Raw genomic sequence first — 25,528 nt, forward strand, 5'->3', positions numbered from 1 at the left:
CACCGTAAAGCGCAATTACTAAGAACAAACGTTTAAAGAATAACGGACCTTGTTATACGGTTGATTACATTAAATAAAATAAATGTTATACATCATCATGCTATTTTATGATGCTGGACATCATTTTAGTTTTTCCACATGTAGTTAGGTACTTAGGTATTATAATTTTAAACACAATAAGTATTTTAATGTGCCGTTTTCTATGCTATTTGTCATTTTTAAGCGTTTCCGGTAAATAAAAACATTTAAATTGGATATATTTCGATGTGTTTGTGTAATCGCGAGTTCGGTGGCGTATTTGTATGCATGTTTTAGTATACATAGTTTATAATATAATAATATATGTGTCGAGGTTTTAGCTTTTTTTTTTGTGACATTGAAATATGTAATACTCCCACACGTCCGGGTACTATTTGGTGAAATGTAAACAACATAAAATGATCTTAAGGTATTATGTTTGAGTGGTTTGACAAATTTTTAAATTTTTTAAGAAGGAAAATAAAATATAGCTTCCCGCCGAAACCAATAAATCTGTCAGCGACTTACAACGGGATTAATAGCGTTTGGTTCGGCGGTACCGTCCAATGACGAGGTCGTTGTACAATATATAAACAACCTGAACATTTTGTACCACCATTTTTTAGTGTTATTATCCAATTATTATTACTTTTTGGACCAATAAATGTTATTCAGTCAAATAACAATAATTTTGAAAATACGATAATAGTCTTTTGGTGCAGTAACATTGTATATATGTGTCTAAAAGGAGATTCATATTTTTTACGTTTTTTTTTATTATATTGTATTGGTATAATAGGTACATAATAAAGTTTTACTTTCTCAAATTTGAGATAAGTATTTTATTTCTCAAGATTTTGAATACGACACACCCTTTCACTATACAATGTACATACACTTAACCTATACATGTTGACTTTATCGTTGATATTTTCGATTATTTGAATTTTGGAATCAATTCAAAATGTTTAACGAGAATTAAGTTTCTTTTAAATGCATAGGTAAGTTAGCGATATTTATAAAATCGATGCACTAAAAAAAAATGTCTACATTTCACGTAACATTTGTAAAAAAAATTTAAAATGGTCAACGTAATGATCGTGATTGAAAGTTTGTAACACATATGTATACGATCAGTTTATAACAATTATCGTTGCATTGTATACAATGATATCGCGATGACTCTGCATAATGGTATATAGTAGATATAGTAATGAATTCGACATATTTTGTACATATTAAATTTGAGATTTTTAGTTCGATTTCCCCGAATAGAACAACTAATGGAAGGCGTATAAAAAATAACATAATAATCGGTATGAACCCCGAGGAGAATTGAAGCGTCTGAAAGCGAATGACGATGGATTTCGATGAAACAATATCGATAATTAATACAATTTTATACAATACCTATAAAACAAATAACTTACAATTTTCGGACGGCGGTTCGAAAAAACGAAGACAATCCGAACACTCGATGACAACGATGTAGATTTCCCAAAAAGAGGGAAACGCGGTGGCGGCGTCCGCCTATATTATATTATATTATATATTAGCCGTATATTTCGCCGATTAAAACTGTGAGGCGGCGACGGTTCCCGGTTTTTCAAGTATCCTCTGAACGGTCTCTTTATATATGTTATGTCAGTCAGTACATTATTATAAATTATAATAAAATATAATATATAAATATACGCATCATGCAAACGTTGTGCAACAGCCACTACTAAAGTGCTCAACGCTCTCGGACCACGCCGAGTGCGTGTCACTTTGTGCGAACACACATGGGTCGGAATGGGGCCTGCAGATCGACTGCACAGTTCGAACGGTGTAAAAAAAAAAAAATTTAAATGAATAAAATATACAAATATGATTTGACAAAGTTCGAGGAATGTCCGTTGAAAAATCGTGTGTCGGAGAAACCAATTCCCATGTTAATAACGATAATATATTATATTATATATACATAATACGGAGTGTCAACATAATAAATAAGAAGGCGTATATATAATGAACTTCGCTTATTACACGCGGACCCTGCAGTTAACGAGTGTTCAGTAGTATGTATATATAGCGTACCATACATAATATTATGCTATAATGTAGTGGTCGAGTGCATTTCGGATGATGAAACGCAATAATAATAATAATAATAATTCGTTATCGGCACAAACTTCCCATAATATTGTATACTCTAATGGTCGCGACCGCTCGAAATGCATTAAAAAAAAAGAAAAAGAAATATTAGGCATTTCGGGAAAAGTTTTAAATTATCAACTAAAATAAAATACAATATATAATAGAGTATAGAGTTGTATTTTATAGTCCAAAAATCTATTAGACGGACGCCACTGAGACGTAAAATGTGAATAAGAAACTGTTAGAAAATAATACGATAAATGTTGCGGTAACAATATACTGCATATAATAAAATATATAATAATATATCGGTACGCTACACGCCGGGAAAATATTATACGTATTTATTGTCTTTCGATTGACATTGCACGAACAATGTATATATACCTACAATAAACATCGCAGCCGAAATAAAAAATATATAAAGTTCAGATAAAAAAACCACCATTGTATATTCTATGATATACATCACACACGCATTGATATACATAACATCGTGTGTGATGTGTATAGGCTGCGGCGAACGACCTATGTAGGGATTACTAAATAAGATGCGATATACGCACGCCGGTCAGACTGATTCTTGGCAAACTCGGCCTAATCCCCGAGGATCGCGAACATTTATTTTTTATATTTTTCGGGCGCATTCGTTGTTATACGCGTTTACGCATTTGACGGGATCAAACATTATAATTAACTTCCGCTGAGAAAATATGACAAACGTAAGCGTTAAAATAAAACATCTGCCAAAAAATTCCACGAGTTCTATCTTAGGGGCACGGTTAAAAATGACTAGCTGGAACTTTTTCCAGCGTTATAATCTCGAGAATTAATAATAACGTATACATCGATGCAAGTTGCAGGCATAAACAATATTATTCATTGACCGCATCGACTGGATCGACGGATTTATAATAACAAATTTAGTGTAAGTTGAACACTTTATATTATACATTTTTGATATAATATAATATTTTTTTTCTTCGCTGCAGTATATGTACACGCTTTTAAACGATATATATATATAGGTGTTACCTAGATATTAATAATATAGGTATGATATTATACAGAATAGATCGATATCTATGACATGCCATTTGTTTTTTATTATATTGAGAGTAGGTAAATTTGATTTTTTATCGCCTGCATGCAAACGCGCAAGCGTACAAATCAGACTGCCGTTGAAAATATTTTCAACTGATTTTAATTATCTAATTTAAGTCTGATTCTATGTAAAATGTATATAATATGCCTTATTGGTATATTGTTATAATTTTAGTTTTTAAAATATTCAAATTTAACAAACATAGTCTTAAATAGTTTTAGTAACGCGTTATAACTTATATTTGTCTAAGGTATCGACCTAAATAATGTTTTTAAAATTTGTATCAGAAAGACATAAGAGAAATAATTGTTACCTATTAACATTTTTAATTTAATATGTAGGTATCTACCTATATATTCATAAAATTAACACGATAATATACATTTTTTTTTAAATTGCTTCAAGCCATTTAAGTTGTACTAAAAAACGATCACAAATTCACAACCATTTTGCTTGGTTTATTATTGAGTACAACTATAATAAAATTAAAGGACATATTTAATGCATATGATGTAGGTTGTACAAAAAAAAGGTATTAGCTATTAAGTTTAATTATGATAATAATTATGATGTCGTAATTAAATAAAATATTATATGGTCGATCTGAAATACTTAAAAATATTAATACTATTTACTAGATACTTATATATTATATACTTTCGCATAGGTATTAAATTTTTTGCAGTACTTTTACTTATGAACTAAAACATAAATTATAACTATATAATTACTTAATTTTATTATAAATTCCAATTTCCTTTCATTATGACTTATGATAATATTTATTTATTTTTTGTAAAAACTTATAATTCTTAATATATCAATTTCGTTTAAAACTATTTTATCACAGTTTGGTATAAGTTGACATTTCGAGTCAACATATTTTATTGTATGTAAGTTATTCACATAAAACATTTACAGTGGTATTGAAAATTATTTTACCACAAAATACAATATAATCCGAGGAAAAATGAATATACGATGTAGGTATAGAAAATAGAATATAAAAAATAAATACCCAATTAATGTTTTTAGGCGAGTCTGGGGAAATTTTCTCATTTTAAATTCGGATATATAACGATATCGTTATAATTATTTTTTAATTTTCACGTCGGGAATAATATGCTTCTCGTATATTATGATAATAATATATGAATGAGAAAAAAGCCGGTAAATTCTTCGCAAGTGAAACCGGGCTCGTTGACCCGCGCGCCCGCCACCGAATTAATTATGATCGTTGGCAGTCGTTCGGCGCTTCCAAACCCTCCACCACCTCCACCACGGTATATCAGATCCGACCGTGCCTGGTAAGGTGCCCAGCGATCGCGTGGTTCGGGGGCGGATATATTTTCGTAAGTCGATAATAATGATTTATTATTTATATTATTATTACGATTGTGCGCGGGGGAGATCGAGAGAGAGAAATCGCGTAACCTTGACGCGGTGGTCCATTGAGACGTCGGTCGGTACACAGTAGTATATAGTACCTACTGTTGTCCGATTAGCTTTAGTTTTACTATATGTTGGCGCATAAATTATGCAATTTTTAAAAACAACAAACGAAACAAAATCTCGTTGATAGTATCTACCTAATAGTTAACGATAAATCGCAAAAAACTGGACGGTACTTTATATAATTATACGTAGTAGGTATACTCACGAGTATTAATAGAATAATGTGATATTGATCTTAAGTGCTGGGTCGATTAACTCTGCAGAATATTATTGTCTCGGAGCATCCAGTATAAGGAAGTAAAATAATATTTGATGTGTGATCGTGACGTGCTGAATAAAGTGATGTACGAAGGTGTAAAGTACTAGAGTCGATGTGACCATATATTATTATTATGTGAGTTCCCTGTCCACTATAATTGCAGGATATAAATTACTAATATAGTAATATTATAATTGAAGTTGTCAGTTCGAAAAAAAATTAATAGAACTTATCGTGTATTATGAATTTCTCGGAACCTTTTCGGACTTTTCGTCGAAATGATTGTTCAATAACTCGCGATCAGCATCCAATCAAATTATTAGTCGCGTAACATATAGTTATGCACAAACGCGGTTACCATAGACAAAACGACGATACGTCTTAGCCGGATTCACAGCTGCGTCGAGTGTCGTGTCGTGTCGATAAGATCGTATTGTGATTGGATATATTACTTTTTTGGTACCATGTACTAACCAAGTTTCAACCGAGTATACCAAAAATTGACCACAGCTCAACTTTTCAACCATATTGGTTACCAGTCGTAACCATATAATAACCAAGCCCTCGTACGACACGACACACGACGTAGCCGTGAATGCGCCTTTATAATATCGTAACCGCATAGTAACCACGGTCAAAACCCACACCGCATTCTCGTGTTCTATAACTACAATTTCGACGTCGAATTCGACAGCGAACCCTGGGCCAAAAAAACAGTATAATATATTATGTTTTACGGTGACTATATATAATACTAATAATGTAGATATTATTATACTATTTTTGAGTGTAACTATTATGCCTTCCGTTTGTAATATTTTGGGTATATAATATGGGTATTGGGTGCATGTAGTTGTATATATTATATGTCGCTAGTCGACGTTTTCGTCGAAAATTCTGGCTGTTGTGCCTAATGGAGGCGGCCTTTTGTCGCGGGTATTTTCCGTACCTGCCTATACCTACTCGGCAAATTGGAATGGGAAAGGATTGCAAAGGATATTATACGGGCGAGTATATAGGAGGAAACACGACCGTTCGTAAATGCGCGCGTGCCCGTTTCGATATTTATCGCCGTTATTATTAATGTTATTATTAATACTGTGATTTTTTTTCCTCACGCACCCGACTCATTTCCGACAAAGTTTTTAAGTATATCCGGACATTTTAGGGATTGTCCTCCAACCTACCTACCTACCTACAGCCAAGTACGATAATATAACGCGTAGGTCCGAATGGGAAAGGATTGTAAGGGATATTATACGGGCGAGTATAATATAGGAGGAGACACGACGGTTCGTAAATGTGCGAGGGCCCGTTACGATTTATTGCTGTTTTCGATACTGTCATTTTTTTCTTACGTACCCGACTCATTTCCGACAAAGTTTTTAAGTATCCGAACATTTTAAGGATTGTCATCCCAACCACCGCGTCTTACGATGCCGTCACCTATTAGCCGTCCGCATGGATCCCTTACGGTGCGGTTATAAATTATAATAGGTATACAATACGATTGAGCACGTATTAAAGTATAATACAACTTCATATAATAATATAATAGGCCGCCCATGCGTACTTTACCAAGAGCTGAAATAACCGCGTGTTATGTCGATCTAATAATAACACACAACACTACGCTAATGTGTCGTTAAAGTTTTAAAGGCGTCGTCGAAGTCGGACGAATCACGAACGTACGCAATGCGTGACTGCGCGATATACCGTCTAGTTTGTTTTTAAAAATTTAAAACATAAGTACACTGCGCACTTGCGTCCGTGGTCCGTCTCAACATACCAATAATAAAATGGTTATAATGATATTCTGTGGACAGTATTTGAAATATATGGAAAATCATCACCGTCGGATAATATAATAATAAATAAAATTATATATCTTTAATTTTAATAATAGCGCATATCGTTTAGAATGTAATTCAATCTCGAATATCGGAGACATTTTTAAAATAACATGATATTGAACTACATTCCTTGTCACTCTATTAATACGATGTAAAGACGTATATTTAAACGAAAATTATTATTGCTGATGGTGTTGATAGTTGAGTATACCTTGTGAATTAATCGAAAATCTTAAATTCGTTTGTAAATAGATTGAAATATTACTGATCGAATTATGAACATGATCGAATATCATATCTGGCATTTAATTTGTGCTCGTGTCTGGTTAACGTTCAAATGCAAATTTTTTTTACACACTGCAACTTTTTAAAGATTAAATTTTTGTTTAGTTATAGAAATATATTACTGGTGGTTGTATATATTGTACAAACGTACTGAATATTGGTTTTCGAATAATTTATTTTCAAATTAGATTTCTCTATGGACGTCTATTATCTATACGTATATACCAAATTTAATATTGTCAGGCCTGCCTCTAGGCAAAAACATTACACTTTGTGTGCGCTTGTTTTTACCTTCTTATTAAACAGTAATCCAAACGTAATTACAAGGTATTGTCGATTTAATTTAAAATTTGTACTCAAAGCAGTTTTATTTGATTACATAAACATGGAGGTCATTAAACAGATTAAACTGTCGGATTTGAGAAAATCTATTGGTCGTTTATACTTTCATGTATAGGTATTGAAATATATTAATTTAAATTATGTTTAATTTTTCATTTATAAACAATAATTTTAACTATACTGAAATTAATGCAGATGGTTCATTAATTATTTTACTACGTTTTATATTTTCTCCGAAAAATGTACCTACATTTATTATTATAAACTTTTTTACTCTTTTAAAAATAATTTGTTCAAATTAAAAATACCATTGTTTTCATATTAATTATGAGTTTTAAATTTTACTCGATAATTAAAACCATGTGCATAAATACCACGATAGAGGATGATAGTTTTGATTTGTTTTTGTGATGTATATAAATTATATATTTTTTTAATTGATTATAAACGTAGAAATTAATTAATTTCGAGAGACGCCTCATATAATATTTATATTTATATAATATTTAATACTAAATTATATAACAAAGTATTAACTGATATTTTTCACAAAAACAATGTTTTTTTAACGATGTAATGTTATACTGAAAAGGCAACAAATCGCGCGAAAAATATATTATGTATGTTACCTACCTTTATACATTATTATTATTTTACGTACAATTATGGTATTACCTGCACAGTCCGACGGCATTGTGAAATAATCCTGCAACAACAATATTATTATTTTAATATTTAATTGAGTAGTAAATTGTCAAGCGCCAACGATAACTGGAAATATTAATTATATAATATATTTTATCAACGTGCAGGAACCGGCACGCGGTACCAATATATTATGTACAAGTACCTACCATATACCGCGATGGATAAAAATAATAATAATAATAATAATAATGCGATATCGTACCCATGATGACGTATATATAAGTATGTATACCGGATCGACTCGCGGTCGGAGTCCCGGTGAGAAGTATTTCGATACTCGGCGGATTACCGATCGCCCGGAATCCGTGCAAGGGGAAAAGAAATGATGGAATAATAAAAAAAAAAATAAACAATAATAATAAAATGATATGATATTATTGTACACAATATATAATAATAATATGAATAATACGATGTGTGTACGAACGATGTTTATCGCACACGGACACGCGAACGCGGCTCCCCCGGTGATTTATGTTGTCTAAGCGCCGCCGTCGTATAATATTAAACTGTTGGGACCGCAACGGTAGTTGATTGGAATCTCATCTCTGCACAGCACATCACAATATATTATTATTATTATTATTATCATCATCATACACCCCGCTCGCGCGTTTGAGATAATTGATTTTTCAACGTTGACGTCTAAATCGCATCCGCGACGCCATCGTGATGCGCGCGCGTATTAGGTAGGTATATATAGGTAATATATAATATTATACCTAGGTAGGTAGACAGACAGACAGGTAGGTTGGTACTTTGGTAGGTATACCTAAAGCCGGAGAGTGCCGGGCATCGCTATGTATACATAATAATATATACTTGGAGCCACGACGTGCGTGAGATTATAAAATATAATAGACGCGTACGAAAGCGCCACGTTATTACATTGTAATTTTTCAGGATTTATCGGGTCGACGGCGTTTGTGCGTACAATAATTGTTTTCTAATATTGTTATTTATGTCTGCGTGTACGTGTGCAATGTCCATATTCGTCTCCGAGGCCGTAACGTAGTTGTTTGATCACTGTCGGTTGCAGTGATATTATTATTCTATATTTTATAATGATCTCGCGTTCCCGGATAATTTATTGGCGTTTTCAATTTTTATAAATTTTAGATTCATTTTCGAGCAAAGAATAAACTACCAACGTTTGTTCACTGTACGATCGCTACGCATACGATACAATGATAAAATATTATAATCATAGGTGCAAATAGCGTTCGAGATTTAAGAGAGAGCTTGAAAAAAAAACTAGGATATGTTTAGGAGGTTATTGAAATTTTTTTTTGGGGGGGGGGGGGGGGCTTAGCCCTCATTTACACCTATGATTACAATATTGTGTAAAATAGGCAATATTACTTAGTATTTACTCTTATTGCTCACAGAGTAATAATACAATATGTATACCTATTTAATGGGTACATATTACTATAACATATACTACGTTCAAACAGGACAAATTACTAATTAGACATCATGGCATGTATTTTATAGAATATCCATATTCATTATTAATTTTTGGAATTTAACGTGTTCTCAGTAGTACTTATACACATTAAAACAATAAACATGCATAAGCCGCGCCACGTGCACATGATTCGCGTAGATTCATAAAGTTATGTACAAATGTGCGTGTTATACAACATATGCCCCCCCCCCCACATTAAATACAAATATTTAAAACAAATGTCTTAACTTGTTTTCTATTATAAAATACAAGTGATGAGGATTATTTTTATAATTATTATTTAATTGATCGATTTGTGTTTTTTAGGTGGTCAGTTGTGATGGTTCAATAGGTGGACCACTAAAGAGATTTGACGGTTGCGGTGTATGTGGTGGTGACAATAGCACGTGTCGTTTAATTTCTGGTATTTTCACTAGACCCGACATGCCAACAGGATACAATTTAATTACCAGATTACCAAAATCTGCTTGTAACATCACCATTACCGAACTTAAACCATCTGCTAATAACATAGGTACCTAAAATATACCTATACGTACATAATGAAAATAGTCATTTATTATAATAAATAATTATTGCAACAAAAGTTGGTTATTACTTATTATATACTAATAACAATAACTAAAACTAAATTATTCATCTACCTATACATAATAAATGATGTGTTCAGTTTTAATTCAATGATAAATCTTTGAATACGAAAAACGATTCTTAGCGTATTATATTACTATTTTATGATATTTATATATTTATTGTAATACAATACGGTAGCTAGGTTGAATTAAATTTTACCAAAAACATTGCATCTATTTTATTATTAATATTTGATTATTATATTAGTTTATAATATATTTTATGTTACATAATATTATTATTGATATTTATTTTTGAGTCAATACAGACTTGCCGTAGAACGGTAGAATAGGTTCGTATAGTATAAATATTAAATAGGTAGTTAAAAGCATAAAATTAATCTAAATATTTTGAAATTTTAAAAAATCTTTGTAGTTATAAAATATAATAATATACGTATAAGCGTTTAAAATCCCCACAAAAAAATATTTTTAATTGCAACAAAATATCTAAAATCGTTTATTAAATATACCTTTCTATAATTTCAGCCAAATTTTAACTTATAATGTCTAACAAATAAAAACTGTGTTATTTAGATTTTTTGATTCCAGTATTAATTAAGCTAACAATACAAATTAAACATTTAATAGATTTTTAAAGACAAAATAATTTCCAAACTTTCGTAATTTAAACGAATTTTGTCAACATTTAAACTACAAATATATAAAAATCGTAATTATGTTTCATTAATATTTTTAAATGGTTATAATGACAACTGATAAGAAACCTTGTACTACTTTACCTACTTATTAAATTTTCAAACTTTTTGACCGATCGAAAATATTTAGAAAAAAAATTAAAAAAAATTTAAAATGTCAATGTCTATAATTATTAAAATATTTTGAAAATTACACATTATACAAAAAATGCTAATATAAACATTTGATAAAAATGTCAAGTATCTGTATACAGCTATTCATTTTTTATTTAAGAAAATCATTTTCGTTCCAGGTAAGGTCGTAGAAATGAATGAAATTTCTGCAATGATCAATAACGTTATAATTTGCAATATATCGATTAACATAATATTATAATCAAACTAGCTGATCCCGTGCACTTCGTTACCCGTTAAATGTACAAACTGTATATGACTCAAACTTGTTCAATGCTTTATTTAATATTCGGTGTATCTAGATTCATCTTAACTTTTCTGTTGCCCGGAATAAAAATTCTTATTCGCAGAAATATATTATCAGGTAGGCAATCTATCTGCGGTAGATCGCGGACCCCGTGCTGTAAGTGTATGATTTAACTCTAAAGTATCAAAGTTATACCAAGTTTGTCGTTTTTGCTTAATTCTACCTACGGTGGATTAACCACCGATACATATAACATCAAAACACAGCGTACAAAAAAATTAAATGCATTGAATGAATACACTGATTTTACGGCAACCAATAATTATTATTATAATAGCTTTAAAACCCATGGCAACCATTTATAAACAAAAATTTCCACCGCAAATCTCTAAATCCCCGTTTGAGCACATCCTTCGGTTGGTCCTAGGGGGATGATTTGAGAATCTAAACCATCCGAGGCGTCACCCAAACGCATACAAAAAAATTCATTCAAACCGGTCCGGCCGTTCTCGAGTTTTAGCGAGACTAACGAACAGCAATTCATTTATATATATATATATATATATAGATTAGGTTATATATACTTATATGTTTAATTTGAAGTTTATAGCACGCTTCATTATGATTACTGTAAAAGGTATAACTCAGGCATTACATATCATCATAATACTGTATTTCTAACACAAGCTGCAATAATTTACATTGTACACTACCGATCTATACTTGCAGCGTTGAAACATACTGTCGGGCTTTACATTTTGAATGGAAATCGGACGAATAGTTGGCCAGGAGACTACGAAGGAGCGGGTACGGTATTCACGTATCGGAAAGAAAACGGTAATTTGGGCGAATCCATATTTGCCACGGGGCCGCTATCAGAGTCCGTAGACCTCATTGTAATTACAACATATTATTATATAATATAATTCGCACGTTTATATTTTAATTATTGATTATTATTTTGACGCCGTCGCTCGATTTGCGACTTGTCTGGTTTGCAGTTGGTGTTCAGGTACACGAATCCCGGTATCAAGTACGAATACAAACTGCCACTGGACGCCCCTGCGCAGGACGAGTCGATCACGCCGCCGTTGATCAGACACCATTCGCACATGCAGACATATTATCCAGGTTGGTGCATTTTTGTTATTTCATTTAAAATACGACTCATCCGATTTTAGTAGGCCATTAATTTAAATCTGATAAATCATTCCGAAACGCCCTGCATCGTACTTGTACAATATATTATATTATACTGCACGGTGAGAGATATATAACAATGATTTACTGCGGAGTCGTGTCGACTCGCTCTATGTTTGTATATTATACCATAGAAATAACCTTAGATCATATATACGCTATACAGTATAATAATATGATCTAAAGGTATAACAAAAAACGAACGTTATCAAAATGTGGTTACCCCAACACCACGAGTAGGACACTTATATAGGACAACTATTAATTATTTAAAACCCAAAATAGTATAACGTTAAGCAATTACACAAAACGTCGTAAAAAATGATCAAAAACAACTGTACGGTTTACGTTTGTATTTTAAGCGAATCTATTTTGTGCAATACCCCCTGCAGCGGGGTGGCAGAAGTAACGTTGAACACAACAGCTAGTTTTTGCTCCAGTTTAATATCATGTCGTTATCTATCTCGGTGTATTAAATTAATATTTTTTTTATACATCGACGGGTTTCGTTGCAGGAAACTATTTGCTGGTTGGCGACGAAGCGTACGCGACGGATAAAAGGTTGGAACTCGACAACGAAGACAAGACGTAAGTTATAATACATATAATATGTTATTATGTACTATGTATAATATATTGTAATAGGGTTATTTTGAAACAATGCGCTGCGCGATGTTACGACCGATGTTGGTATAGCTAGGAATATTTTATTTCGCAGGAAATTCAACCAGGACCAACCGCACGGGGCACCGTCGGAGTATCAAGGATTCATTGGCGACGAAGCAGCAAAACCGCGTAACAAAGGCAGGAAAAAGAAATTTATATGGAAATTGACCGGCTATTCAGAATGTACAAAGACTTGTGGCGGAGGTAATAAACCATTAATTTGCATATAATTTAATTATAACACGCGTTATCTACTTACTCGTATTAGTTATGTCATATTGTTACGAGCACCTACTATTTTCTATTTAAAATTATTTTTTTTTCAATAAATTTCAAATAACGAGTTTGTGTAGAAACTAGAAAACATCTTTAACAGTTTAACACACTACATAATATACAGCGTACCCATTCGTATTTTAACTCTTCAACTTTAGGTAGAATATTATAATATACAATTTATTTGAGACTAAAATACGAAGATACTTATTAGTTATTTATACAACTTATATAGGTAGTTTATATACCAATGGTTCTAAGTATATCAAAGTAAAAAGTAAGATATTTTGTTATTGAAAAAATAATTTTATCATATTTATTTTTATTTTATTGCTTTGCTCTAGTAAATTTACATAAAATAACATGTACCATACTATAATTAATAGCTTATATAATAATATATACGAGATGTTGGATTTATAATTTTAATAAAATAAAAATATAGAAACGCAAATTGTCCTAAAAATGTTCTTCAGACTTCAGTGACTTTAGCTTACAGTGGCGTGTAACATAGGGTCCAAGTGTTGCTCAGGCAACACCTTAAATATAGGTGGGTGGGTGGGTATTGATAGAAGAAAAATAGGAAATTTTATAGGTCGGTATAACAGTATTATGAGGGGTAAGTCACCTAAAATTATTTGAGCAACACCAATTTTTTTTATGATACACGCCACTGTTAGCTTATGAAGGTAGAGTGCTAGTATTATTAATGTTAAGATTTATAGTATTTGGTATTTACGTAAACCATCGTAAATAACAATGACTGAAATTCTTTATAGTGTTGCGAATATTATATATTATCCTTTAAAACGTTAATATAGTATACGCTATACCGTATATACCTAATAATAATTTGTATTGTTTTTATGTTTGGATAAAAAAACTAACTGGCGAGAATTGTTTATTAATTAGTAGGTAGTATATACTACTATATAGTATACTTTTTAAATATTTTAACTGAATTGTAACACGTTTTGTGGTCACAAACAACATCAATAAATGCAAAAAGATCCGGATAATAGCATAATTTATCATCCACATTATAATAATATTGTTGTCAAATTGTAAAAACAAATAGATATATAGTGGCTAGGTGTGGCGTGGTGGTTGCATTCAGTCACGAAACGTGTTCTGAGTGCAAGCACTGGCCAGTGTCACTAGTTCCCGGGTGGGTGACCACCCGAATTTTTGGATACAAATCCTTGCCGTACATACACAGTACACAGTGCAACCCTACAATAATAGCTAAATGGCCGTCAGTTGCCGGGCTTAAGACCAATAAAAAATTAAATTTAAAAAATTAAAATTAAAAACTAATAGATGTATGTTATAATTGTTTATCACTTTTATTTTTAACATATTTACACATTTTCTTCAATCATAATTCATATTTTATTTTAATTTTATACTGCATATACTATAGTAGGTAGGACACTTCCAAAATACAGCAAAATCGTTCAAAATACCAGACACTCTCGGTCGCTGGATTTTGTCCACTATTCGGAGGTGTCCGCTATTCAGAGAGTTTGGTTTGTAGAACATTTGTAGTTTGTCCCCCCAAAAAACGTCTTTTATATTTGAAGTTCCAATAATTAGAGGTGACGGTTAGGGGAGGTTTCCTTATTACTGTTGTTACTGACCGTGTTGGCGCATTTGTAGAAATAAGTTTGCAGTACCCTTATCTGTTTTACATAACTACCTAACATAATTCTATTATAATAAATTAAACATATTGTGTTGCATATAGTGCATACGAATTTTAACTTAATTCAAACGTAGGTACATAATATAACGTACCTATACTTTTCGTTTATGTATAAGGGTTATTTTTTTACCGATTATTTCATGTCTTTACCCTGAACTCTGAATATCTATATTACCCATATCTAACGATGCTGACCAACTCGTTTTCCGCAGGGTATCAGACGTCCACGATGGTGTGTATCAAAGAACACAACCAGCAGCAGCAAATCGTCGCGGACAAACGGTGCCACGGGCTGGAGAAACCACAACCTCAGGTGCTCAGATGCAACGTGAAACCATGCGAGGCGCAGTAAGTACGCTGTAAAATAATACTAGGACCTTGGAGATGGAGTTACTTACGAATACTTTAATGTTACGATAATATACATAATAATATAATACCTATTATTTTTTTATTATCCTATTATAGGTGGTCGATCACCGACTGGAGCCCTTGCTCGGTTGGTTGCGGCTTGGGTGTCCAGACCCGGGAGATGGCGTGCAGGCAGCAAATCAATCCCACGCTGACGATGAACGTGGACGAGTCGGCTTGTCCGTCGCCCATGCCAGCCAACGTCATCCTGTCCAAAGCCTGTCAAAGGCCACCTTGTGATTCCACCCAATCCGACGGGACCTCGCATTGGATCGCTGGCACTTGGTCCAAAGTTAGTGTTTTGACAACGTCCCCAAAGACCCAAACTCTAGTTCTTTTCAATATCCATGGAATTAAGAGTAGTTGTATATGGTCTGGGTGGGTGGTCGATTTGTGGTTTTCGTTGACTAACGCGTTATCGAAGAAAACTGTTTAGATTTTTTTAACTTTTAATTTAATTTAACACTACGATAGAGGTCAATGGTACACGAACGAACGTAACAAATGTAAATATATTTTTATAACAGTATACTATAGATATATAATAAATATATATATGTACTATAACTTAAAACGTATATATGTACCTTATAGGGTTTAGAACAAAAATCATGATCTGAACAAACGGCAATATTAAACGTACTTAAACATATGTATATAAGTATTAAAATATATTATATACAAACCAAGGTAGTCGATGTCTAATAATAGTGGTTTTTGTACGTGAAATTACAAACATTTTAGTTTTAAGTATGTTAATAATGAAGTAGGTACCTATTGATCGAGATCTATAATATTGATCCTTGAAGTAAATTTCTGTGGGAAAAATGCTGGGTAATAGCTGATTTTATTGATAGTCAAATCACGTACTATATAAGGATTGTACTATAATATAATAAATTAAAATTATATACGTCCATATCGTTAAATCGACCATCTAAAATATGTAAGCCAAGAGTACTTCGAAGAACGTATAGTCTGCCATTGCATTCAAACTAAACTCTCCTGCATCTTATAAATTAATTGATCGATATATACTATAATACTGCATTATACATTTATACTGTTGTTGAGACGTTAGGTATAAATTTGGATCAATAAGGGACGAAGAATCGATCTCCACGGTGGGGGGATGGTTTAGGCGCTCTCTGTAAATACGCCAATGCAGGTCGGAAATGGTCGTTTTCGAAACACACAATAAAAATATTATTGTACCACATCGTTCTACATCTACGGGCACGGGGTTATAATACATCGTGATCTCGCGATACGACGAACTAATCTGCTGGTTTTGTTTTTCAGTGTTCCACGACTTGCGGCACCGGCATCAAGTCAAGGTCGGTAAGCTGTTCGTCGGCCAACGAAACCGAATGCAAACCCAACGAGAAACCGCCGCATCAGACCACCTGTGACACGGGCCCGTGTGCGATGGCCCTTTCCAACGCCGTTGGTTCGTGGATTCTATCGGATTGGTCGCAGGTATCACAATATTATTATAATAAGCTATTTACAAAATATACAGACTAAAATAAATAATATTATACCTTACTATTATGTGATATCATAAGCGTGCGTAAGGGGTAGTCATGGTAGGCACTTGACTACTCTGCGAACTTTCCCCCCTCAATATTCAATTATATTATGATGGTCGATAATTTTATTTTTATTTATAAAATACTTTTTACCACGGTAAATGTAGTTAAATGAGGTTACCCCATACAAATTAGTTTTTATAACTTACACTTGAATAAAAATATAGTATATATGTATGTGTGTGTGTGTTAAATGTTAATGTGTTGTGCATGGCTACCCTAGTACCCTGCCATAAATGTCTTATATTTATGTGTAATATACATAATTATTATAGGTATAACAGATAAAATAATTTATAAGTAATAACCCTTTTAAGTGTCAATTCTTAATGATTTTAATGCTTAGATACCTGCCTACGTCTTAACTGTACTAAAATAACTTATATATTGGTGTATACAATTTATATAACATTTTCTTGATCAATATTTGGTTTTGAAAAATATTGAAACATTCTTTTTTTTTGTTATTTTGGTTTTCCACTTTATTGTAGGTACTTTTTTAAATTGTAACCTGTATTTAAATTTCAAAGCGTTATACAAAATACTTCTCTGAAAACGTTGAAGTTATTTAAAATTCATGGAATATTTTAAATTCCGAAAATTTTCTTGCATTACTTCCGCTAATCTAAACTTAAAATATTCATAAATATTAAAGTATTGTCCATAATAATTATATGCGATATTGATCGTATTCACATTTTATTAAAAATAAAAAAAAACAAAACTAGCTAATAAAATATAACACAAAAAAACATCGTTGTACCTATACATTTCATCGTTCATCCGTGATCTTTTATAATTTATTGAGATATGCATAACGCATAGATATAATATATTATATGTAATTGAATTGCCAAAAGTCTCCGCCAATGATGAAACTTTAATGTATAGATTTTTGGTAAAATCGTATTTTTTTTAAGCCAACAAAGCTTGAAAAAGATCATTTTTATGTTATTTTATAATAAATAAGTTATAATGATACTATTTATTGTACAATAAATCTTAAATACATACGTGATAATAATATTACGTATTTATTTCAGTGTTCAGAAACATGTGGCACAGGTACGCAAACTAGAAAGGTTTATTGTTCACTAGGAATTGATCGTGAGAACGCATGTGATCAATCAATAAAACCAGAGGCGAGCAGAGCTTGTCTGAGTGACAAAGATTGTAGTGGACTTTGGTTTACAGGACCTTGGTCGCAAGTAAGATTTTAACATTATATTATTTAATGATTTGATCCAGTATTTAAATAATAATTTGTTTCTTGTTTATAAGTTTTTGTTGATAATATTTTAGTTTAAAAAAGTCGCCCTAGTGTTATGCGTAAATGTTTTTCTCACATACAGATTATTTATTTTTAATATGATAAAACAAATTTCTTGGGACATGCAAATAACATAATATTGTATAATAATAAAAATTAAAACATTAAAATTTGTATAGTGTTCTGAAATGTGTGGTTGGGGTAATCAAACAAGAACTTCGGTTTGTATGTCTTACGATCAAAGAGAATGGAAAGTTGTTCCCCAGAGCCAGTGTTCCGGCAAAGAAAAGCCGACCATGACCATGTCGTGTTTCACCGAAAACTGCGCTTCTAATTGGTTCACTTCGGAGTGGCTACCGGTACAGTAGAGTTTATACGGATTTGACTGCCGATGAAAAATTGAAAGAGGATGTCTTAAAATATGTTATTATTATTATTGTACTTTTAGTGCTCGAGATCGTGCGACTTGGGTGTTCAGAAACGAGACGTCAAGTGTCTCAATGAAGTATTGAAACCATCATTGGAATGTGATGAATCGAACAAACCACCGGCCAGACGGTCTTGTAACTTAAGTCAATGCGTCAATAGTTATTCAGGTAACTATATAATCGTATAATATCATATAGGCGTGTGCACAGGGTTTTGAACACCCCGTGACCTACTGTGACTATTTGTACGACTTTTATTCATTCTGGGGGTTTGTACATTGTTTAATGTTTAAGCTACAAAATACATAGTAAAAATGATCCTCCCAGGAGGATGAGTTATGAACAAATTTAGATAATCATTTAAATAAAACAACCACTAATGTCCTATACTCTAATAGTGACATAACTCATCACTGCAGCCGTTCAATGTTTGAGATCGATTGATAGATCGTGATAATATAAATTTTTGTTCCAAGGCGTGTGTTTCTACTTTTACCTATAGAAAATTAAACCAATTCTAGTTAAAAGTTATTAAAAATTTGATTTTAAGTTGAGTAATGTAACGATTTTATTTAATAAATTAATATACTTATAGGTGTATTACCTACCATTTTATTATTTTTTATTTATAACTATAATAAAATATAATAAATTATACCTAAGTATTTTTTAAATAATAATCTATTTGTTAAAGCATATAAAAATGTTTTTAACTACATATAGTTAACTATAGTTATACATTTCAGACAAATGGAAATTAAATTCTTAATTAAATATCATTTTCAGCACAAGTAACAAGTGAAGAGAGCCGAACCGAAAGAGAGAACAAGCCAACATCTACCAGTACTCAACAACCGTCGGATCAATGTTAGATTGTTTTTTCTATATCTGAAATCGAGATGATAGTGTATGCTTAAACCATATAAATTCATAATATTTTTAATCCATGTTTACAGATGATCCCAATTGTGTTGACCTTCAACTCAGAAATTGTAATTTCGTCGCCCAAGCCAGACTGTGCTCTTACAAGTATTATAAAATTTCATGTTGCAACTCTTGTCGAAACAAAACGTAAATCAATCACAGTCAGAACACACCTACATATTATTTGATTTTCATTTTTAGACATCATCAAGACCGCTAGTTAATAATAATATTTAATATTAGATCAATGTACTTAGGTAACTATTTTATAGCACAATATTTCTGTACCTATTATTTAAAAATTTACAATTATGTACCTAGGCAATATGGTTAAAAAATTGTAATTTATCAGCAAACATGTCATATTATTATATGTACCGACAAAATTCGTGTATAAACAATGAATATTTTGATAAAGTATTTATCGTGTAAGTATTAAATGTAAAAATGTAAATGTACTAATAAGGTATTAAAAATATTACATTTAATGTCAAGCAATCGAGTGCGTCAAGAATCTCTAAAAATCAACGAGATTAGTATTAATCTAAAATATTTGAATGTGTTTTTATTATTATTATTAATTTATCTTGGATTAAAATGTATTTATGTATACAATTCTAAAAAAAAACACACACACAGAATTTATTTACAATTTTGGTATAAATGAAAAAACTATTTAAATCTTAATTCAATTTATTAATTTTAGTACGATTAAAGTAGGTAGGTAACAATCTTATAATTCATTATTAGTAGAATATATTATTTATGTGTATATTGTGTCTTTAATGTGCAGCATAGTATTATGATTATGTGTGTTACACTATTTGAATTTAATTATTTTACCTATATAAGACGTGTAATATAATAAAATAGGAAAACACATATTTTTTATTGTTCCTATTCGATTATCTAATAAATTAAATGTAATTTTTTTAAATTATTTAATAACTACTGTTATGTTTATTTTAAGTTACTTATTATAATTTATAATATTATACTGTATAGGTACTATAAAATATAATATACGACAGCTTATTTTAGTTTGCTTGAATCAGATTTAGATTTAATAAGTTTTATGAAATTATTGTTTTCCAGTATTTCTTTAGTAAATGTATCAATATAATAATATGAACTACAAATTTATAAAATATAATATACTATACCTACATAGTCTAGTCGATTTAATTTTTTTAATTAGCTTTAAAAGTCATAATGATATAACACAGATGATATCTGTTTTTATAGTCTACTAAAACTGAAGAACTATATTATATTTCCAGACGAAACGCGTGCAAAAAACACATTATCTCAAACATGTCAACGTAACGTGTTTAAAGTAACCCCCGACCTTATATTTTATAACCATATATTATTAAATTTTATTTTTTATTGCTGTACTGGCCGAAGCCCAACGAAACAAGAATAGATAAATATATATATTATGAAGTGAACAATTTACAATTATTAGCCCATTATTAAGGCACCCGGTGACGATGCCATTTTTTCTCAAAAATACACTCTGCGTGAATAACGATACCGCCTTGTAGATCAACCAAATTTCGTAATTTTTTTTTTTAATTGCTAGAGGTAAATATTTTACAGTCCGCATCAGCCATCAATCTTTGTTTTTCAATAATTTATTCTCAAACTTTATAATGTGTCTAAAAAATATAAAAGATAAAAAGCATTTTTTTTACAAATTTTTCTTTAAAATATAAAATACAAAATCAGAGATCAATGCAGGCTGTAGGAAGTCTTCTTCTTTCAGATAAAAAAATAGTCATCAAAATCCGACAATTATTCTACAATGTTTGAGAGTTATTCCCGTAAAGTCAATATTTTTCGATATAATACACCCTATCAACCCCCCCCCCCCCCTAAATAGGTATCGGGTAGTAGATTAGTGGAAAATTATTATAATTGAGGTGACAACTAAAATATAAAATTTAATTTTCAAATTTTATAGAATTGTGGAAAATTTGAAAAACTGGCAACGGGACCCTTAAAATTAAAAATAACAATATTTACACTAAAAAAAAAAAAGAAAACCATTGGTCAGGGGGGGGATCAATCTCATCTGCCAGAAGTATTTTTCCAAAAGTTTAAATTAACAGCTTGTCTTTGATCTGGCAGAGAAGTCAGGCTGGGTAAGTTAACGATTTTTTTAACTCGTTAAGTTCAGTTATTTAAAAATAATAAAGTTAAGTTAAGACCCCATGGACCCCCTGATTCTGCTAACCAAAAACTCAATTTGGTCAATACTCAATAGGCTCGATTCAGATTTTAGGGTACACAAATCTATTAAATTACGTACCTACCATATACCTTACATCTGCTTTAGATTTTGTGTAGCAAATCTCAACTTTCGAAATTGGTTTGGTTTTTACTTTGGGTTTATTGAATTGTTTACTTTTTTTAATTAATGATTTCCACAATTCCATATACGGTTCCTCATTCCTCTTAAGTATGTTCGATTTTAATGTATGTACACAACTTACTATTGCCTAAAGAATATATTAGCAATTCATAATATATAATAAATGTGTTTGTAAAGAGTTCAACATAGACAATTTTCTATGGGTGTGCTACCGGTCGTGTAAATGTGTAATGTGTGCGTAGTAAGTGATCATTATTGTGAGTGACTTTGTATAAAATAAATATCCGAGCGCTCCCGCACATTCATGTAAATAATAATAATACATTACACAAATATAAATTATTTTGTTTTTTTTTGGTCAAAAGTATTAATAATGCTTATAAGCTAGATAAATTTTTGAATGTTTGAATTTTAATTCTGTAAAAAGATCTTACTTAGGTACTTGATTAGTCTATGATCGATCGAGGGTTCTAGTACTAAAATCTAAAATATTATAAATGTTTAAAAAGAACAGTTAATAGAATAAACAACAATTTCCGCGCAATTTTCAGAAATAATATCCGATCACCCAAAGCCCCGCGCTGTTGTCTCGCTTTTTGGTCTCCATTACTAAGTTTTTATATCGGTATCCAATCCCTTTATGTCTAAATCTAAATTTTCGTTTTATATCGTACAAAATAATCGTACCGATAAATGAGTAAGAGCAATGGATAGAGAATGACGTCGCTTATGCCCTAATTACAAAAAGTAGATTTCATAAAAAGTGTCGCTTATGCCCTTTTACATTGTCACCATCGAATTATGATTTATAATATTTTATTTATTTTTCATCGTCATGGAAATTTCGTATCGTTCGGCGTTGTAATCTCCGTAAAGAAATTTCACTTCAAAAAGCCACATTAGTGATTTGACTAGAAAATAAACCGTTTGAGTAAACAAATTGAATTTTCGTTCAGCTTTGTTTTTGGCTATGCGACACTACCGCTCACAATATGTGATTTTTTTTATTTATTTTCCATTTGTTATGTCAACATAAGAATTCTTGCGCCGCAAACAGTGTAGTTACTGTGACATATCTTACGTATTAAAATTGCCTATACACGACGCCTTTATATACATTTTTATAATATTATTATTGTGAAAGAGTAGAACATTTAATTTTTAATAATCTACATGAAAAAAGAAAAATCTGCTATACTGATTCCATTTTTTTAAATTCTTAAATCTAAGACTATTTATTACACAATAAATGCGTTTTAATTATAATTCCTAATGTTTATTTAGATATTATATTATTATACTTGTAAGGAAATGTATAATACAATAAATTAATATACAGTCCAGGAATTAATTCCGACAAATCTATAGTATAATCACAAAATGTCAAAATAAATTGATTTCTACACTAAAATGTTAATATTCGATAATACTATAATTTATAAAATATAAATAATCCAGAAAGTAAAAAAACTTAAGAATTATAATTGGTAGAAAAAGTCAATAAGTAATACTTGGATACTAAAAAAACGTGATATTTTGGTGAAAAAATGTAATATATAATAATATACATTATACGTAGTAAACATAAATATATTTGGTTTTTTTAATGATAAAAATATAAAATATGAGTTTGTATAAAATGCGTATAGAAAATATGGCAGGTACTCTATTAATAATTTCACGAGCTTATTAAAAATGTTTTGTACTACGTTAAATATTGTATTTTTAAACAAAGATTAAATTATCATATTATAATGCGTTTTTGACATTTAAACAGGGCAGTTGAGCCCGTAGCTAAACATTTAAATATTTAATCCATCTTTAAATACGCATTAGAATATTCATCCTACGTACATTTTTCATCAAAATATTCTTTAAATATACGAATAGGATAATTTTTAATGAACATTTATTTATATATATTATGTGCTGAATATCAGATAAATTAATGTAAATTCATATTTAAGATATTAACGTACTGAGTAAAAATATTTCTTATTATAGTATTCTTGGAGAACTTATTATTTACATTTTTTTATGTACCTGTGAACATTACGGAAAATCCAGTTACTTAGATTAACCTTATCAACTCACAATTAATAATGTCATTAATATCTTTACTTTGTTAGTGGAGGTGGAATTGTAGTAGGCACCTAGTGCCAACTTCAATTTATTATTAATTTATCATACACCCAACATCAAACACATTAAAAATATTGTTTCAATTCATGGTTAACATTCGCAAATGGAAGTGCTCTGTTTATTTCAATTATCCACATGGTTACTCATAGTGCTCATATTTCGATTTTAATTATTGGTGTTATTAATTATTTACAATGCGTTCACAGATAACAACAAGTCATCCTAATTTCAATCAACATTTAAATGACTGTTTGAACGTAAAATACAAAAATGTCATCAGTAAAAATCGTAAGAGGTAGGTACCTATTAAATATTATAGTTTATAAATTATCTTATTATAATGATTAAGAATATTTAAAAAAATTTTTACGTGAAATAAAGATCTTTGAAATTATTGATATTATCGAATTATGACTAAGTATAGGTCCTATACCTGTAGGTATTGTAGTAGGACATAAGATATTATAAACATTAAATTATTTAAATAACGAGAACAATTTTAAAGAACACAAAATATATTGAACATAATATTTTTATGTCAAACTTTGTTGGTTTGTACATACGCTTATAGCCAACATTAGTATTTAGTATTTAAGAAATATTAGTAATGAAAATTGATGAACATTTAATTATTTAAATTAGCATCAACTAGTTTTGTGAATATAATAATTATAATATATAGATACATTTGACATAAAATTATGTTCAATTATATACATGCAGATTAAGATAAGCTTGAAAATTATGTTGATATGAACTCGACACTTATAACTTGTAAGTTATAAGTTATATTATAATACATCTTTCCATGTATCGTTATAATTTGCCTTTAAAGCTGCCCTTTAGATATGACCTTAACAAGTCATCGTAACTAGATTTTACTAAAATAGGAAAACTGGAAAACTCACCATTGTTATAGTACTGAACCGTGTTATTGCGGTTGATCCGTAGGTCCGGTTCACATCCTCTATCTGTGCACCAGTGTCATAGATTTCCTGTTTTCTTTTTTCAGTCAATCGAAATGAAACATTTCCGATCATTATTTATTTCCTATAACATTATAATTTATTACATAGAATTCGTAATGCCGTTTCATTCAAAGAGGCAATCCCAGGTTTACCTAAATCAACATAAATATAATATAATAAATAATAATATAATATATGTATCTACCGCGCTACCGTGTACAA

At 30.7% G+C, this 25,528-nt stretch overlaps 1 protein-coding gene across 1 annotated transcript in view; it reads left to right on the forward strand.

Annotated features, from left to right (window-relative positions):
• LOC132939237 (thrombospondin type-1 domain-containing protein 4) overlaps window positions 1-20,948 on the forward strand; it is a 67,537-nt gene extending 46,589 nt beyond the window's left edge. The window contains exons 7-19 of the mRNA XM_061006311.1: window positions 9,942-10,149; window positions 12,077-12,243; window positions 12,349-12,478; window positions 13,063-13,135; window positions 13,266-13,417; window positions 15,407-15,542; window positions 15,663-15,897; window positions 16,908-17,084; window positions 18,241-18,405; window positions 18,647-18,826; window positions 18,916-19,063; window positions 19,682-19,762; window positions 19,852-20,948. Coding sequence (XP_060862294.1) covers window positions 9,942-10,149; window positions 12,077-12,243; window positions 12,349-12,478; window positions 13,063-13,135; window positions 13,266-13,417; window positions 15,407-15,542; window positions 15,663-15,897; window positions 16,908-17,084; window positions 18,241-18,405; window positions 18,647-18,826; window positions 18,916-19,063; window positions 19,682-19,762; window positions 19,852-19,970 — 1,971 coding nt within the window. The 3' untranslated portion in view covers window positions 19,971-20,948. The remainder of the gene's footprint in view (window positions 1-9,941; window positions 10,150-12,076; window positions 12,244-12,348; window positions 12,479-13,062; window positions 13,136-13,265; window positions 13,418-15,406; window positions 15,543-15,662; window positions 15,898-16,907; window positions 17,085-18,240; window positions 18,406-18,646; window positions 18,827-18,915; window positions 19,064-19,681; window positions 19,763-19,851) is intronic.
• Window positions 20,949-25,528: the final 4,580 nt, after the last annotated feature.

This window comes from Metopolophium dirhodum, chromosome 2 (assembly GCF_019925205.1).
Source record: "Metopolophium dirhodum isolate CAU chromosome 2, ASM1992520v1, whole genome shotgun sequence".
Taxonomy (NCBI): domain Eukaryota; kingdom Metazoa; phylum Arthropoda; class Insecta; order Hemiptera; family Aphididae; genus Metopolophium; species Metopolophium dirhodum.